The 19,035-nt window shown below is 44.0% G+C and overlaps 1 protein-coding gene across 6 annotated transcripts in view; it reads left to right on the forward strand.

Moving 5' to 3' along the window:
• The window catches only part of KMT2C (lysine methyltransferase 2C), a 288,984-nt gene that overhangs the window by 232,831 nt on the left and 37,118 nt on the right, over positions 1-19,035 (forward strand). For 4 of the 6 annotated variants that reach the window (XM_086685705.1, XM_086685722.1, XM_086685732.1 and 1 more), the window contains 11 exons: positions 1,010-1,147; positions 1,330-1,362; positions 1,462-1,587; positions 7,175-7,307; positions 7,546-7,760; positions 8,785-8,858; positions 9,974-10,156; positions 10,795-12,657; positions 13,140-13,432; positions 14,980-16,784; positions 17,863-17,974. In XM_086685705.1, the coding sequence (XP_086541831.1) occupies positions 1,010-1,147; positions 1,330-1,362; positions 1,462-1,587; positions 7,175-7,307; positions 7,546-7,760; positions 8,785-8,858; positions 9,974-10,156; positions 10,795-12,657; positions 13,140-13,432; positions 14,980-16,784; positions 17,863-17,974 (4,975 nt within the window). Of the gene's footprint in view, positions 1-1,009; positions 1,148-1,329; positions 1,363-1,461; positions 1,612-7,174; positions 7,308-7,545; positions 7,761-8,784; positions 8,859-9,973; positions 10,157-10,794; positions 12,658-13,106; positions 13,433-14,979; positions 16,785-17,862; positions 17,975-19,035 lie in introns of all 6 variants that reach the window. The other 2 variants (XM_086685695.1, XM_086685714.1) reach the window with 2 other exon arrangements.

Genomic DNA, 19,035 nt, shown 5'->3' on the forward strand with positions numbered 1-19,035 from the left:
GTAAGAAACTGAGTAATGGATGACGGCTGACTAGAAGTAGTCTTCTTTTTTATAGTGATTTCAGCTGAAACAGCCTGTAGGTGCATGCGTGTTGCTAGAGTGCTAATTTGTCACTAACCCATCCTTGCTTTCCCTCTGTGCGGGCAGCTGAAGCATGGTGCAGCTGTGCTGTGCTGTGGATGACTTTACCAGCAGCTCCTCTTTTGTTTTGTTTTGTTTTGTTTTGTTTTGTTAATGGATGATTTTATTCTTGTTAATATGTAATTTATAATATTACCCACATGTTAGAGAGTTAATTCCTAATGTAGGATCAAAGAAGAGCAGACTACATTTTAGTTTTTAATGGCAGCAGTATTGAGAGAGCGTGATAAAGTAGATGATAGACCACTTGTAAATGTGACTTTTGCCTAAAAACCAATTTATACGAAACAAAGCCCGTTATTTTAGGAACATAAGCAATGTCTTGTTTTGTGACTACAGAATATTTCCAAAACATGGTCTGTAGTTGAAATTACTCACAAAAGGATAAAGTTTACTAACCATTGAGAATTTTAGAGCATTTCATTACGTGAGATTCTATCTCTCCTGTGTCCTACACTACATATGATAGTTGAGCTATACATCTGAAACCACTATTTTCCAAGTTAAAGCAGTTGGCTGTATATTGAATACTGTATATTCAATCTTCTTGTAGATTCCAAAGTAATAATGTGGTGCTTATTTTTTGTGGACGTTCAGACTCAGGAGTGTTCTTCTGTTCCTCAGGAGATGTGTTTTCTTCGATGAAAATATAACTTTAAATGGCACCTAAGTTTACAAATACATCGTGCCTGATTTTTCCTGATGTGACTATTCAGATTGATACAAGAATCCTGATTAGTTTAGAATTGCAAACTTTTCATTGCTCTGTTTTAATCATATTGTCGTGTATTAATGCCAGTAAACAGTGTCATGCATTTTACGTGACTCTTCAGGATTTGCTTTTAATCTACTTACTCTGCCCCTCCAGCCGGCATAGATATTGGTCCTGTCGCTGATGATGCATCGTCTTTGCCTCAGCCAAGTGTCAATCCCAGTTCACGACCGCTAAGTGAAGAGCAGCTAGATGGAATCCTCAGTCCTGAGCTAGACAAAATGGTCACAGATGGTAAAATATTTGCCCTACATCTAGGCTTTCTAAAAGACATGAGTAAATATGATTTTCAAAGATTTCTGCATGCTTCTTTATAATTTAACTTCTGTTCTGATCATTTCTGTGTCAAATGCTATTTTGTATCCGTATGTTGAAATGGTAGTTGTTAATGTTTCTATTTCTTTATTTTATCCTAGGAGCAATTCTTGGAAAGTTATATAAAATTCCAGGTATTTGTGTTCTGTATTTCGAGTTTCTGACAATGGCATTCCAGGTGCTTTGGCTTGGTAGTCTCTTCATCTCATTACCGCTACGATTCTGTCTCACAGAGCTTGGAGGGAAGGATGTTGAAGACTTGTTCACCGCTGTGCTTAGTCCTGCGACCGCCCAGCCGACCCCGCTAGCACAGCCTCCCCCACCGCCTGCACCTCAGCTGTTGCCCATACACAGCCAGGGTATGTCACCTCTAGAAAAGTTCCGTAAGTACGGTTCTGCAGCGTGTGTGCGTTTCTAAAGCAGATCGGCCTCGACCCTTAGAAACAATGGCTAGGAACCAATAGGAGAAAACCCTCCTCTGTGGTGATGGGAAAATAATCTGAATTGATCTCAGCCACACCCCTGCCTCCCTGAACTTCTCTGGCAATCCGTGACCCACTTTGAGAGCAGAATTCTTTTTCTCACCGTAGGGGCCGTGGGGGAGGAGTACCTGCCTGCTTCCCTTCCCCAGCTGGGCTCCTGTTTGCCTAGCCCTTCCTGCACACACGTTTGGAGAATGACCCTCCACCTGGCTGCCTTGTGCTCACTGACCTGGTCCCACTTTCACTGCCATTTCCCCAGCGGTTAGCAAATCTCCACCTCCTCACCCAGCCCCATGCTTTTCACTGCAGTGTGTGGCACAAACATAGATATTTGTTTGGGTAATTACGGTTTTCCCTTTAGATTGTGAACTGTCTGAAGGCTAGGGCCATATCTGTCCTCATCTCTGTGGAGTTCGCCACAGAACATGTGTTCAGCACATCCGTTCAGAGTAAATCCTTGACCTTTCAGTCTACTGTCAACTTCACATTATTTTTTTTTTAAGTTTATTTATTTATTTTGAGAGAGTTAAGGAGGGGCAGACAGGGAAGGAGAAAGAGAATCCCAAGCAGGCTTTGCACTGTGAACAAAGAGCCTGACCTGGGGCTCAGTCTCCTGAACTGTGAGATCATGACTTGAGCCGAAGTCGAGAGTCAGACACTTAACTGACTGAGCCACCCACGTGCCCCCAAATTTCTCATTTTGTACAAATCTGCCTACTTTGATCTGTTTTCTTCGACCTGCTTGTAACTAGTTGCCACATAAGACTTAAGGGTTGAATTTCTCCATGTTTCTGGAGAGCTGAAATTGGATAGCCTAGATTTAAAATTTGTAGAGTGAGGGGAAGAGATGGTGTGGCAGGTGTGGGAGTCTCCCGTGGGGGGTAGTTTGGAATCCTGTGTTGGCATGTGTCTGTGGTGATTTGAGCATAGGGTCAATTCTCTAGATCTTGTTTTCACTGCTTCATGATGATATACTGAATTGAGTAATTTAATGATACTTTTATAAACTGTTACACTGTTTTTGTATAAGTGCTGAAACGTGCAAATAATGTAATATTTTTACCGCCAATTTTGTGCATACATGCAAAATGCCATAATGCACATAATTAAAATATTTTAGTTACTGCTAGTTTAGCCTCTAAACATAAGTTTACCTTGATTTTTGCTAGACTAAACATGTGATTTACATTTGGATAAAACAGACTCATCACAAGCGCTTCTTGTCTTAATTGTTCCCATGTGCTTTCTTAATGATTGGAAATGCAACACTTCAATATTTCTCTTCTCAACTTATTAAAAAAAAAAAAAAATCTCCATGTTTTCTGAAATGCAAAGTCTATATTTTAGAAATCAAATCAGTTAAAGATGCATTTTTAAAGAAAAGATCTTACCGTCATTATTTAAATGCTTTTAACAGTATAGGCTCATTTTTGAAAGGTTTTGAGGGGATGCCTTTGTTTGTTTTGTTGGTTGCTTATGTGTAATGCAAAGATTAATGGTCCCCCCTCCCCCCGCCCCGTCCAGAGTTTTTAATCCCAGTATATGGACTTTGAGGTATATAGCTGAGTTATATCATAGTAGACCAGAATTCAGGTAGAGCTTTAAGAGTCGTTAAGATTTTGGCAGTCATGTCTCAAAGAATAAGAATTGTAACTTCAAGCATGATCAGGTAACATACAGAGTGACACATAGATGTTCAGTAATGGCAACTTGAACATTTTCCAGAGCAGAGGAGAAGCGGTAAGTGGGTGGCATTTAAGGAGCAAAAGCAGAAAATGCATGTTGGGTCTAGATTGTATGTAGGCGGCTGTGAGACAGGCTGTGCCATTTGCTGTTTCTTCTCCAGGTTGCTCAGAGGTCTCACACCAGTGACATGACCTGATGGGTTACAGGTTTTGGCAAGGTAGCTCTGACGTCAGTATTGGAAATGAATTTGACACGAGGGTTGTACTGATGAGTTTATTGTGGTTGGAACTAAGTGAAAACTTGGGTTCTAGGGAAATATATCTGCAACGCTAGTTGAAAAGAAGAAAGGGACGTGAGTGATAGTGATGTTAGAATAAGTCGGAGTCTGCTACTGAATGGATGTGAGGCACGAGGAAACGTGGAACGCAAACCGAATTAGACTGTATGGGAGCCAGGTTTGCCTACAGGTAATCAGGCTATAAACTAGAAGCCCAGAACAGCGAAGACCGGCTGTGCGTGTGTGTGTGGCAGAGGGTGGCAGTGGAGGCGTGACAAATTTAGTTTTAGACCATTGTTAGTTAGAAATGGGACACACACGTTGTTCTGACTTCTAGGCGGACTGACTCGCAGCTGTTCGAGGCTATAGGTGAAAATCGAGGAATTGCACGTGGAGTGACACTAGCTGAAGTTGTGGGAAGGCTGAGGTTTCTGAAGAGGATGTACTGCCGTAGCACACAGAATCTCGAAGAACTCTTCAAGTAAACGTGACCAGTCACATGCTTAACTCACCTGGCTTGTGGTACACGTGCAGTTACGTGTTCCTTTTCCTTTTCCTTTTCAAGGATTAGGTGAAAGTGAAGAAATAAAACAGTGACGTAGACTGAGTGAGAAGCATAGAATCTTGGAAATGAGGATTGTTAGAGACAAGTTACAATGTCAGGTAGGATGAGTGCCTGAAAGACGTCCCATTGGACACTAAGATTGTTGGTAATCCTCAGTGGGGTGACTTCGATGGGAGGGTAAGAAAGGGTGCCAGAGTGTAACGTGTGGACAGTAATCCAGAAGGTCAGAAAATGGAGAAGGGAGATTTCGAGAAGATTGAGATCGACTAACTTGAAATCACTTTCACTGAAGGTTAAGTGAAGTGGCTTTTCTTTTTTTTTTTTTTTTTTTAACTTTTTTTTTTTTTAACATTTATTTATTTCTGAGACAGAGCATGAACGGGGGAGGGGCAGAGAGAGAGAGAGACACAGAATTGGAAACAGGCTCCAGGCTCTGAGCCATCAGCCCAGAGCCCGACACGGGGCTCGAACTCACGGACCGCGAGATCGTGACCTGGCTGAAGTCGGACGCTTAACCGACTGCGCCACCCAGGCGCCCCTGAAGTGGCTTTTCAATTGTTACCATGATTCATTCCTTGAAAGAGGTTACGTTTATAAACTGGGATGATCAGGTTGGGGGGGGGGGGTATGGTAGATTTGAGAGAAAAAGAGACACTTCTTAATTAAAATAACAATAATGAGAAATGCTTTGCATTTATGTGTCCTCGAACAAGTTAACTTCTAGGTCTTTGCTTCCCTGGTGCTACCTGTAATAACCCTAGGCTCCTAGGGTTATTATGAGGATCAAAGAGTTAATATGTGTAAAGCTTTCAGAACAGTGCTTGGCATATAACGAAGGGCTTGATAAGCTATTATTATTATGAAAAGTTTCAATATGGCCATGTTGTGCTTAAGATAGTGATGACAGACATGGATCACATTCTCATTACCAATAAAGAAACTTTTGTTTATGCTAATTACATGAAAGACGTTTTGACATTTTTCTTTTTCAAATATTTATTCAGTTTTGAGAGAGGGAGAGAGAGAGAGATGGAGCGTGAGCAGGTGAGGGGCAGAGAGAGAGGGAGACACAGAATCCGAAGCAGGCTCCAGGCTCCGAGCTGTCAGCACAGAGCCCGACATGGGGCTTGAACTCATGAACAGTGAGATTGTGACCTGAGCTGAAGTCGGACGCTTAACCCACTGAGCCACCCCAGGCGCCCCAAGATGGTTGACATTTTTCAGTGAAATCTCATATCCCTTAATGGAACCTACTTTTCAGTGAAGTTGAAAATAGAGGTGGCATTCTCCTTTGAATAAAAACAGAAACGTTGTTCCTTAATCTTATCCTTGGCATGAATATAGATATACTGGGACACTTGTCGCTGTGGAGTTCTGATCCAGTGGGCCCAGCTCTGCCATGTAGGAGAACAAGCCCTAACTGGGAAGTCAGATAGCTCTTAGGAAGTCCTGGAGACAAAATCCTGAAATCCTGCAGGTGACCAGCCACAGTATCCTCACACATAGGACCTGGAACTCTGTAGAGTAGAGTGTTGTTCTAGTCAGAGGGTCTGGTAGGTGAAAGGACATCATCGTGCAGTGTAAAACATGTGGGTGAGACACTGTTCTTGGTTATTCCTTTTTCTTTTTTTCTTTTTTTTTTTTTCCCCAACGTTTGTTTATTTTTGGGACAGGGAGAGACAGAGCATGAACGGGGGAGGGTCAGAGAGAGAGGGAGACACAGAATCGGAAACGGGCTCCAGGCTCCGAGCCATCAGCCCAGAGCCTGACGCGGGGCTCGAACTCACGGACCGCGAGATCGTGACCTGGCTGAAGTCGGACGCCTAACCGACTGCGCCACCCAGGCTCCCCTCCTTTTTCTAATGGTATGGCAAAGTGATTGTTAGGAGTACTCTACCATTATACCAGCCGGGCCAAGTATTAGCCAACTCTGTCACTGTATTTTCATTTGTATGATTGATGGGTGATGGGTGAAGTGGATCTCGTAGTGTTCTGGCTGTTGCAACGGAGGCCTTGTGTTTATTATTTCAGAGTATGTCTCTAATTTGGGAGGAGGTTTTTGAAGGTACAGAAAACTGCTCGGATAAGGACAGTTGGCTAATTCCTAAATTGTTCGGAACAGTAGATCATAGTCAAGGTTGGAGTTACATGCTTTAGGAGAGGAAGGGTCTTATGGTTTGCCTACTGGCTGTTTGGAAAGAAGACAGGTATTTGAAGCTTGTGCGTAGGGTGGGATGAGAGTTAAAAATGTGTTTGGGGGCTGAAAGGCAAGCCAGTAATGAAAATTAGGTCCCAAACAGAATGTACGTATTTTTAGCAATAATCATCTGTTTGATAATGGTAGATGAAATATTGCTTGTTCCAAATAATTTTAGAACAAGTACCAATTTAATCATAGATGGTTTTTTGTATCAACAGGAGCAAGAGTAAAATGTAAGGAAGCATTTGCTTGTAAATTTTGAGTGAAGAAGAGAAAGACTATTTAATAAAATGTAGGAGCATTTGCTGGGAGAGTCCTTTTTGTGGAGCTAATATGTACTGAATAGTGAACTGCGTACAGGCGCTGTGCTGAGAACCCCACGTACGTTGTGTCTGTGACAGTAGGGAACACCTTCACGTTACAGGAATAGTGATTGAATCCCTTCCGACAGGAAGCAAAATTAAGCTTCTAACGGGTAGCACAGTTAAGCTCTCAGACTCCAAAATACATGCCATTTTCAGTATACCATGATGAAGTAAACAGAAGTACAGGGACCATATTGCAAAATATAACCGAAAGTCATTCTTTACGCAATATTTTAGTTTAATATTGAAACAAATCCTACTTTTAAATAGTGCTAGAAGTTTTTTTTTAGACATGTTATTTATAAATAAGCTGCTCTTTAAAATTATTTATGAGTAATATGCAAACTGAAGTGGTGTTTTCTTCTTTGAAGATGTGTTTTCGCGGATGCCACTCATGAATGGCCTTATTGGACCCAATCCTCACCTCCCACATAATTCTTTGCCTCCTGGAAGTGGATTGGGAACTTTCTCTACTGTAGCACAATCCCCTTACACTGATACCAGGTATTGGAAGCCTTCATTTTCCATGGAAACTTAAATAACATTAATTTTTGTTGTATAAATGCTAGTCTGTTTTAAGTTCTTGTGCACTAGGGGTACGTTCGTATATCAGGATCTTTGCTGCAGATGATCTAACATTGTAGCTCTTTTGTAACAAGAGGGTTTAATGAACTTGTGCTTGCCCACAGTCTTTAGAAGGTAATTTTATATTTACAAAGTAAACTTATTTATTATCTGCCAGGGATAAAAATCCAGCATTTCATCCGATGGCAAGTGATCCTAACAGCTCTTGGACGACATCCGCTCCCACGGTGGAGGGAGAGAACGATACAATGTCAAATGCCCAGAGAAGCACGCTGAAATGGGAGAAGGAGGAGGCTCTGGGTGAAATGGCAACAGTAGCACCTGTTCTCTACACAAACATCAATTTCCCCAGCCTGAAGGAGGAATTCCCTGGTAATTCACACCTAGTGTGGCTCTCTGTGTTGCCCACCGCCCTGAGTAGGTCATGCTGCCCTGCCTGCCGGTGGTTTCCATCGGTGACTGTGGTAGGAAGCTCATGGATCAACACCAGTTTTCATCTTGTATGACTGTGTACAGTGAGAAGATTCCATAGATGTCTAGAAACATCTTGATAGAAATAAACGCTACCTTATCCAACAACGACAAAAATCAGTGGCTCAGTGCAGGGTTGTCTGTTAAAGGAATATACCTACTCTTTTTCAAGTACTACTGGTCACACTTTGATTTGCTGTTGATAGATGAGCATATCTGGTTCTGTTGAGTTGCTTTGTGTCAATGAAAAATTATCCTTAGATCAGAGCTACGGTTTTTTTAAGTAATTCTCTTCAATGCTTTAATAGTTTTACTGTGTGATTCTAGAACCTCATGAAATACTATGTTAAGGCTGTTGACCTGTCACTTGATTTCCATTTTCTTTGGGTTTTGAAGCTTTTTAAAAACATCGTTTCTACTTTTACCACTGTTGATTTCACCCATCTTTCATTTTGTTTACTGTCCCAACACTGTAAGTTTCATAGCAATGGCTTGGAATGATTGGTTTTGCATGTCTTTGTTGTGCACGAACGCTGGTGAGGTGCTTATGTATAATTACGATTACCTCCTTTTGGTCCGATTGAGAGACTTCTCTGGAGGACTGATGTTTTACGAAACTTTTAGCTTTGGTTCTTGAAGCATCTTACATGGTTGAGAGAAGTTATTATGTTTGGCTTAACATTTTCTCAGCTGGTTAGCCCCTTCAATTTAAAAACTCCCCCAGTCTACAAGTGAGATTCTTAATAAGGCCATACTACATTCAGCAAATCCTCATTTGGCCTACTGCATGCCCGGAACTTTGTGCTGTACAAAGAGTTACTCAGTCATGAACACACAGCCAGAATAAGTTGAACTGTCCACACCACGTGGCGATGCGTCCTGACCGCAGCTCCATAAACGTGTGGACCATGCTTTTCTGTTGCAGACTGGACGACGAGAGTGAAGCAGATTGCCAAGCTGTGGAGAAAAGCGAGCTCGCAGGAAAGAGCGCCTTACGTGGTATTTACCAAACCTCCCATGTGTCCTGTTGTTAAACACAATACCCAAACCTTACTTTTGTTGTCGTAGGTTAATAAAGATTTTCTGTTGCAGAAAACACATATTAATACTTGCACAACTAATACACAGCTTTGTTTTTATAGTGATTTCCTATTATGTCTTGAGATAGGATGTGGAGTTTTCTCATAAGCTAGTAGAACCAGGATATTGAAGATTGAAATCGGTTATTTTAGGGGCATGTTTAATTCATTTCACTTTAAAATTCTTTTATCTCTTTGAAAGAGTACTGCTGTTTGAGGCTGCATCACTGTGCCTCAGTCTCTTCCACAATAATCTCTCTTTGTGTTAGGTTTAGTCAAGACTGTATCTTGAAAGAGACATATCTAGACACCTTTAAGGAGCTTTTGAAACATGAACTTCGCAAGGGATTGTTAGGATATTTTATAAGGTCCACAGTTCAGGTGGTGAATTGTTTTCTCCCAAAGAGCCAAATTAAGATTGTCAGCTGGATCCAAATCCTTGCTTCCCTTGTAAAGCATATTAAGTGGACATTATTATTTTAAAAAATATATCCCGTTACCTTCCAACTTGATCTTCAGGGTACCTGTTGTCAGTGATAACGATTGGGTAAAGCAGAAACGTTTTCTGATGTGTTGACAATGCTTTGTGTTTTAGCTTGATTATACTAAGGTGGTAGTGTAGTTTTAGCGTTCCTCGGTTGTGTTCTCCAATGCTAAGCTCCAAATTCTAGAGTTTAGATTTGGAGGATTGACTTGATATTTTCCTTTTCTCTAAATTAAGAGGGATGCCGATGTTTCCGTTTTTGAAGGGTCTGTGAAGATAAGGGTTGAAAATGGCAGATTACCTCTGGGTTCTCCGGCCTGGCTCAGATAGAGAGGTGTCCTCTGTGGAGGCGACATGGGTTAAAAACGGGAGAGGGTGGGGTAGTGTCCGGATGCTTTCTGGGCACAAGAGTCCAGAAGCTCTGAAGGATTCTATTTCAATTCCCTTCAACCGTTTAACCCAACTTTTTCTTAGAAAGTTCATCATAAGTTTTATTTCTCGAAACATGTTAACGTCTGCTGGGAGATAACTTTCTTCTCCTTTTCTCAAAGCAAAAAGCCAGAGATAACAGGGCTGCCTTACGCATTAATAAAGTACAGATGTCAAATGATCCCCTGAAGAGGCAGCAACAGCAAGACAGCGTCGATCCTGGCTCTCGCATTGATTCGGACCTTTTTAAAGATCCGTTAAAGCAAAGAGAATCGGAACATGAACAGGAATGGAAATTTAGACAGGTATATGGTTTTTTAAAATAATTTGCTTTTAGATTGTATTTTTGTTTTTCGAGAGGACAGGAAGTAAGTAATTCATGTCATTATTTCAGAAGATAGTTCTTACCAGAGTTTGAAAACGTGGTTAAAAGTTGACTTACCTTTGGGGCGTCTGGGTGGCTCGGTCGGTTAAACATCCGACTCTGGATTTCGGCTCAGGTCACAACCTCACGGTTCGCGGGCTCGAGCCCCGTGCCGGGCTCTGCCCTGTGATCGTGCAGAGCCTGCTTGGGATTCTCTGTCTCCCTGTCTCTCTGCCCCTCTCTTGATTTCTTCTCTTTCTCTGTCTCTTTCTCAAAAGTAAATAAATAGACATTGCGAAAATACCCACCTTTCTCAGCAAACTGTATTTCAGGCGACTGGGGAAGCTCATTAAAATGTTGCAAGTAGCATATTGCCCGGGGCATAGCCACGGTGCTCTGTGGTGGAGTTGATAATCACCTCTGCTCTTCCGGAGTTTATAATCTTATAATCTGATGCGGGCGCGGTCTGGCAACTGGTGACCTCCGACACACTAATTTCCCGTGGCTTTTTTCCTCCCGCGACAGTCACGTTCTTCCTTAACCACGCGAGTGCCTCTTCTTTCCTGTCCTGTCTCACAGCAAATGCGCCAGAAGAGCAAGCAGCAAGCCAAAATCGAAGCCACGCAGAAGCTCGAACAGGTGAAGAACGAGCAGCAGCAGCAGCAGCAGCAGTTTGGCGCGCAGCCCCCCGTGGCCCCGTCCGGCTCGGACACGCCGAGCAGCGGCATACAGAGCCCCCTGACCCCCCAGCCTGGCAACGGGAACGCGTCTCCTGCGCAGGCGTTCCATAAGGACCTGTTTCCAAAGCAGCTCCCCAGCGCCCCCTCGGCCGCGTCGTCAGACGACGTGTTCGTGAAACCGCAGGCTCCTCCCCCGGCTGCAGCCCCGGCCCGAGGCCCCGTCCAGGAGAGTCTGTCACAGCCTCAGACCTGTCAGCCCCCTTCACCACAGGTGTTTTCAGCTGGGTCCGCTCACTCCCGGCCACCCTCCCCAGTGGATCCTTATGCAAAAATGGTTGGGACTCCGAGACCACCTCCTGGGGGCCACGGGTTTTCCAGAAGAAATTCCACTGCCCTGGTGGAAAACTGTGCTCCTCTGCCCCCAGTCCCCAGGCCTGCTCCGGTGAGTGAGGCCACGGCAAATAGGCCGTCCCCAGTCAGAGACTTCTGTGCTTCCTCCACGGCAAATGGTGACCCCTATGCAAAGCCTCCAGACACGCCCAGACCTACGATGACCGACCAGTTTCCCAAGCCCTCCGGCCTCCCCCGGTCTCCGGTGGTTGCCGAGCAGACTGCAAAAGGCCCTCTGGCAGCCGGCACCAGCGATCACTTCAGCAAACCGTCTCCCAGGGCAGATGTGTTTCAGAGACAGCGGATTCCTGACCCGTACGCACGGCCCTTGTTGACACCCGCACCTCCCGACAGTGGCCCTGGGCCCTTCAAGGCTCCGCTGCAGCCCCCTCCACCTTCCCAGGATCCCTATGGGCCGGTGTCACAGGCACCAAGGCGACTGTCTGTGGACCCTTACGAGAGGCCTGCGTTTGCACCGAGACCTGGAGATAACTTTTCTCACAGCCAGTCAGGAGGCCCATACAGCCAGCCTCCCCTGACCCCACATCCGGCAACAAATGAGTCTTTGGCCCATCCCTCAAGGGCTTTTTCCCAGCCTGGAACCATGTCAAGGCCGACATCTCAGGACCCGTATTCCCAGCCCCCAGGGACTCCACGCCCTGTTGTAGATGCTTACCCCCAACCCTCGGGAACATCTCGCTCCAACCCAGACCCCTACTCTCAACCTCCTGGAACTCCCCGGCCCACCACGATTGACCCCTACAGTCAGCAGCCACCAACCCCAAGGCCGCCTACACAAGCAGACTTGTTTGTGCCGCCGGCCGCGAACCAGAGGCATTCGGACCCCTATGCGCATCCCCCTGGAACACCAAGACCTTACTCTCAGCCACCAGCAGCACCAAGGCCAAGGATTTCAGAGGGTTTTCCTAGGTCCTCAATGACAAGACCGGTCCTCATGCCAAATCAGGATCCTTTCCTGCAAGCAGCACAAAATCGAGGAGCAGCTTTATCTGGTCCATTGATAAGGCCGCCTGATACATGTTCCCCAAGTCCTAGGCCACCTGGACCTAGTCTTTCAGAAACTTTCAGCCGAGTTTCCCCGTCTGCTACTCGGGATGCGTATGATCAGCCTCCAATGACTCCAAGAACTCAGTCTGACTCTTTTGGAACAAGTCAAGTTACCCATGATGTTGGTCAGTCAAGGCCTGGATCAGAGGGGAGCTTCAGTGCGCCTTCAAACTCTCCAATGAGTTCTCAAAGCCAACAATTTTCCAGCGTCTCCCACCTTCCTGGACCTGTACCAACTTCCGGGGTCACTGAGACGCAGAGTACCGTAAACATGTCACAAGCAGATACAGAGAAATTGAGACAGGTAAAAACACGTTGTATCTTCGTAGATGTTTTAAATGTGTCCTTGCGGAAAGCTAGGCATTTCATTAAGCTGAGTAATTTCTACACAGATGTTAAAGTTTATCTTCTTATTCTGTGGAATTTGTTCTGCAAAGAAGAAAAATGAAATTGGTAAAATTATAATACAATTGAATTTGATTTATTCTGCATCTGATTTTCGGTTGTCATGAATTTGTTCAAAAATTTGAATTTTTGATCTTCATGACTCTTAAATGTGAAAGCTTTCAATTTTGGGATACTTGTGTGGCAAGAAAAAAAAAAGTATCCAAATTATTACTTTGTTTTTATAATCTGTTGGGTAGTTAAGTATGACTAGTGTTTTATCCAATACTTTGAACGTTGAGATATTTTAAGCACTTTTCGCAGGACGTTTTGGAAGTATTAAGACTTAAGCCATTCGTTCATTATCAGAAATCCCAGGGATCTTCGTTTCTTTCCATCCAGCGGCAGAAGTTACGTGAAATCATTCTCCAGCAGCAACAGCAGAAGAAGATGGCAGGTCGGCAGGAGAAAGGGTCCCAGGATGCAGTAGCGGGGCCTCTTCCAGCGCCCCTGCAGCACTGGCAGCCGGACAGCATCAGCCAGGCTTTTGCTAGGGCTCCGCCCCCCTATCCCGGGAGCATCAGATCTCCTGTTGTCCCTCCTCTGGGACCTAGATACGCCGTTTTCCCAAAAGATCCACGTGGACCCTATCCTCCTGATGTTACTGGTATGGGGATGCGACCTCACGGATTTAGGTAATGCTTTCAGTTTCATGCCAGCTTTGAGTTACTAGATGGAAATAGACAAATGAAGTTACTCTTAAGAGGCTGTTACTCCTTTTCACTTTGCGATTTCCTTTGAGGTATAATCAGTGTTATTTTCCACTAATGGGAGGTCATGGGTTTTTCTTTTCGTAACCTCTGAGAACTCTATAGACTCTAAAAACATTCCCTTGGTTATTAAGCATTGGCTGAATTAGGGTTACATTACGGCCGCAGTGATGTGGTTTATCACAACAGTCAGACCTCTAAGATGTCACCACCACATTCTGTGCAAGCCCCCTGTGATGTGATGAGTGAGTATTGTCCTGTCCCCGAATTTTCCCTTTTAACTTACGTTGTAAATAATTGTGGCGATTTCCAAATTGATGGGATGTTTTCCTTTAGGAACTTTTCTCGGTGAGAGAGGTTGTGAAACTAGTGGGTTTGTTTGTCTGTTTGTTTGTTTGTTTGAAGTGGCTGGTAGAAAGGTTGGAGCCAAACATGTTAAAATAGAGTGTTCCTTACGATGTGCTTTTAGTTTTCTCACATGTGGTTTTTAGTCTAATACCTACCGCCATGTTACAGTCTTATCCTTAACGTTCCTTTTTTTCTTCCTCAGTTATACCTGTTGCTCTGCTTTATATTTACTTATAATTTACCTTTAGTTCTTTCTAGAGTGAGCTACAGTGTAAATAATAAAAAATAGTCCTAGGACGCCCAGGCAGCTCAGTTGGTTGAGCGTCCAGCTTCAGCTCAGGTCATGATCTCACAGTTTGCAAGTTCGAGCCCCGCATCTGGCTCTGTGCTGACAGCTCAGAGCCTGGAGCCTGCTTCGGATTCTGTGTCTCCCTCCCTCCCTCTTCCTCTCTCTCTCTCTCTCTCTCTCTCTCTCTCTCTCTCTCTCTGCCCCTCCCCTGTTGACGCTCTGTCTCTCTCTCCTTCAAAAATAAATAAATGTTAAAAAAAAAATAATCCTACAATTTATTCATCTACTAAATTTTTACACATTATACCTGTCATTGTTTATCTCTTAATGCCTCTGTAGTCGTTCCTCTCAAGCACATAGATCAGTCTATCCAGTCGTCATACCTGTGCCTTTGTCTTCTCAAGGACAGAAGGCCTGTAAGCCTTCTTCAAGCACCCCCCCAGTCAGCCTGCTCCTTGCAGCCTCCATAGGTATAGAAAAAGGAGAAGACTCTTACTCCACTGCAATACTATTAAGCTTCTTTCTAAACAATTGATTCCATCTGCTTGGTAGCAGGTTATGTTGTCTTAGATCATATGCCTTTAGAGCTCAGAGATGGTGTACGTTATAGGGTACTTAGCAAGAATTACTTGCACATAGATACTTTGTAAGTGCTTTCTAACGGTGCCAGTTTTGTTTTGCTAAGTTGTTATATTGGGTATCATTAATTTTGCATTTGATTTTAATCTAGAGTTTTTCCTTTTTAACCCAACTGTAAATTCAACATGATACTTAATAATAACAATTTACTTCTACTTCTTCTAATTCTTTTTTTTTTTTTTTTTTTTTTTTTAAGATTTGGATTTCCAGGAGGTAGTCATGGTACCCTGTCAAGTCAGGAGCGCTTCCTTGCACCTCCTCAGCAAATGCAGGGGTCTGGAGCTCCTCCACAGCTGAGAAGATCGATGTCTGTAGACATGCCGAGGCCTTTAAATAACTCGCAGATGAATAACCCAGTTGGCCTCCCTCAGCATTTTCCACCACAGAGTCTGCCGGTTCAGCAGCATAACATACTGGGTCAAGCTTTTATTGAACTGAGGCACAGGGCGCCCGACGGAAGGCCGCGGCTGCCCTTCACTGCTCCTCCCGGCAGTGTTCTAGAGGCACCTTCTCATCCAAGACATGGAAACTTCATTCCCCGGCCAGACTTTCCAGGCCCTAGACACGCAGAGCCCTTGAGACGACCTTCTCAAGGCCTGCCAACCCAGCTACCTTTGCATCCAAATTTGGAACAAGTGCCACCATCGCAGCAAGACCAAAGCCATCCCGCCCATTCATCTTCTATGGTCATGAGGTCCCTGAGTCATCCCTTAGGTGGTGAATTCCCAGAGGCCTCTTTGTCAACATCGACACCAGCTGAAACAGCATCTGATAATTTACAGATAACCACCCAGTCTTCTGATGGTCTTGAAGAAAAACTTGATACTGATGACCCATCTGTAAAGGAACTAGATGTTAAAGACCTCGAGGGAGTGGAAGTCAAAGACTTGGATGATGAAGATCTCGAAAATTTAAATCTAGACACAGAGGACGGCAAGGGAGATGAATTGGACACTTTAGGTAATTTGGAAACTAATGACCCCAACCTGGATGACCTCTTAAGGTCAGGAGAATTTGATATCATTGCCTACACAGATCCAGAACTTGACCTAGGAGATAAGAAAAGCATGTTTAATGAGGAACTAGACCTTAATGTTCCCATCGATGATAAGATAGATAATCAGTGTGGGTCTGTCGAGCCAAAAACGAAGGAGCAGGAAGACAAGACTGTGGTTCCTTCTGATAAACCTTCTCCGTGGAAAAAATCCACTGGTACCAGTGAGATAAAAACGGAAGTACTGTCTCCGGATTCTAAAGGGGAAGGCAGATGTGAAAGTGAGAAAAGCAATGAGAGTAAAGACAACGTCGGCACCCCCAGCTCACAGGCTTCAGCTCACACAGATGTCAGTGACGGAGAAAAGGCTGTCCCGCAGCCCTGCGACACGGATCTACTGGAGAAGAGAACCCCCCGAGAAGCCGCTGGCTCCACCCCAGGTGTCCGCGGCTCCACGCAGCTGCCTGTGGAAGACGTGATGCACTCTTGCGGCATAACCGCATCAACTCCCGTTCTCTCGAGTTTGCTTGCTAATGAAAAATCTGATAACTCGGACGGCAGGCCCCTGGGGTCCCCGCCACCCACGCTGCCAGCCTCACCATCCGGTCACGTGTCAAGTTTGCCGCCTCCTTTAATGACACCGCCTGGGCACATGTTGGACAGTACCATGAATTCTAACGTGCCCGTAGTCTCTAGGGTAAACCATACTTTTCCTCAGGGCGTGCAGGTAAATCCAGGATTCATTCAGGGTCAGTCACCAGTTAATCACGGTTTTGGGACCGGAAAACCTGCGAATCAAACTGTGCCTCTCACAAGCCAGTCTGGACCCCAGCAGCTGATGATCCCTCCCACGTTAGCCCAGCAGGGTAGAGAGAGGCCCCTCCTCCTGGAGGAACAGCCTCTGCTTCTGCAGGACCTTCTGGATCAAGAGAGGCAGGAGCAGCAGCAGCAAAGACAGATGCAAGCTATGATTCGCCAGCGGGCAGAGCCGTTTTTCCCTAACATCGGTAGGAATGCCCTTGGCTTTTGTAGTCATGGCTGTGGGCGTCAGGGTGGCATGCGGTAAGCTTCCGGGATTTCGGTGTTAAAATGACACGTGGACCAGAGCAGCGAGAGTCCTGTGTTTGTGCCTCCTTCCGCTTTAAGATGAAAGCAGTTAAAGAGTGTTAGGTTCCTCCCAGGAATCAAGAGATTTCAAAGCTCTGGGTTTCAGACCTCGCTTCTCTTTCTTACGGGATGGTTTAACAGAAGTGGCAGGCATCCTCTTGCTTCCCATGTATTCTGAGTCACTGAAAGATGAATTTCAAGAAATTACGATAGAAATAGACTTACCACTGTCCTTGGTGTACGACAAGTGCTTGGCAAAGTTTGGTCACATAAAGTTCTTTAACTTATTTCCAATACCTTATGAATTTGGAAACAGCCAAAGCCCGTAAAACATCCGAGTGCGTCCAGTAGTAAGAATTTGTAATGGAGGCACGCACGTCAAAGGAACGCTTTGTTCTAAACAGTAAGATTGACGTTCTGTCCTATAGACCTTACCAATCTTGTCCTATTGGGAAGGGATCCAGTTTTCATTTACATGCAAAGAGGTCTTCTTTTCAGTAGGTCTGTCCTTATTGCCAAGCTGCACCCTCAAGAAACAGACACGTTTTACTTTTAAAAGTGATAACCAGTTTGGTGGCATTCTTAGTATTGGAAGTAACCGCAGTTTCTTGTTCATGATGCTGCATTACTAAGGAAGCCGTTCTGATTAGCCTGGCAGAAGTTTGGATGGAAGGGAGTTGCTTTGCTTTAGATGATTGCCGTCGTCTCCCTTAAATGTGGCAGGCTTCTTGTTCTGATTTTTGCACGACTCAGGTATTGGAGCATTATCCAATTATGGATTGCTGAGATGAGATTAAATTCAGGATAAGGTTATTAGCATTTCGTAATTCCTTACCTGGTACGAAAAGCTGTAATAGTGATTATTATGAGGATTATGAGTCTATAGATGACATGATGTTTGTGATAGTTACTTTATCTCTTAGTGTTACTTGAACCAAGTATTATGAAATAAGTAACTTTGAAATATTTCTTCTTTAGATTTTGATGCAATTACAGATCCTATAATGAAAGCCAAAATGGTGGCCCTAAAAGGCATAAATAAAGTAATGGCACAAAACAATATGGGCATGCCACCCATGGTTATGAACAGGTAGGTGAAGATGTTTCTCGTTTCTATTGTGCTTCAAGAAGTACGTGAATTATTACTAGTTCCTAGAAAAAGCATATAGTACCTAAAAAAAACTTATATGTCCCGGGAATGAACACTAGATACTTACATTGGTTGTAAGGTCAGCTGGGTGTGATCGAGTGCAAAATGCTATACAAGTGTGAGGATTTAATTTCCATTAGTTTTATGGTAGACGTAATAAAACATCTAGAGGATGGTTGGAAGGTTGACTTAATCAGGAAAGCTGGTGTATTTAAGTGTGTGTTCTTTCAAGTACCTGTAGTTAATCTAACTAAAAGCTGCTTGGGACAGAGAGTCTTTCAACCTAAATTGATGAAGATGAGAAGATACACAAGATGATAGAGAGAAAGCTGTTCTGTTGAGAAAAGAAGATAGTTTACTTAAGCCTGTGACTATTTTGTATTCCATCCAACGAACAATGCAGAGAAAAATGTGGGACATTTCAGAAAAGATCCTGAGTGGTTAAGGCAACGGTGAATTCGTTTCTAAAATAAAACGTCCCCAAACTGAATTTGACTCAGAAAAAAAATGTCAAGGGGACAGTTGAAAGCTAGTGGTTAGATAGAGAATTAGTCTTTTCACTGTTAGCAGAAAAATGGCAGTTCTGCATTAAAGAAGACCGTAAGAGTTGTTAGACTCTGGGTTTCTGAAATTGGTGTGTTTATGCTCCCCAAGGTGGATTAAATAACCATTGAGCAGTCTTTCTTAAGTTTTGATTATGGACTACTATCAGAATTATGTGGTAGTTGTTTTTTTTTTTTATTATTATTATTTTTTTAACGTTTATTTATTTTGGAGACAGAGACAGAGAGCATGAATGGGGGAGGGGCAGAGAGAGAGGGAGACACAGAATCGGAAGCAGGCTCCAGGCTCCAAGCTGTCAGCCCAGAGCCCGACGCGGGGCTTGAACCCACGGACCGCGAGATCGTGACCTGAGCTGAAGTCGGACGCTTAACCGACTGAGCCACCCAGGTGCCCCTGTGGTAGTTTTTTTTTTTATTTAAAAAAAAAAAAAATTTTTT

This window comes from Puma concolor, chromosome A2, assembly GCF_028749965.1.
Source record: "Puma concolor isolate L17-30 chromosome A2, mPumCon1.1.hap2, whole genome shotgun sequence".
NCBI classification, from domain to species: Eukaryota; Metazoa; Chordata; class Mammalia; order Carnivora; family Felidae; genus Puma; species Puma concolor.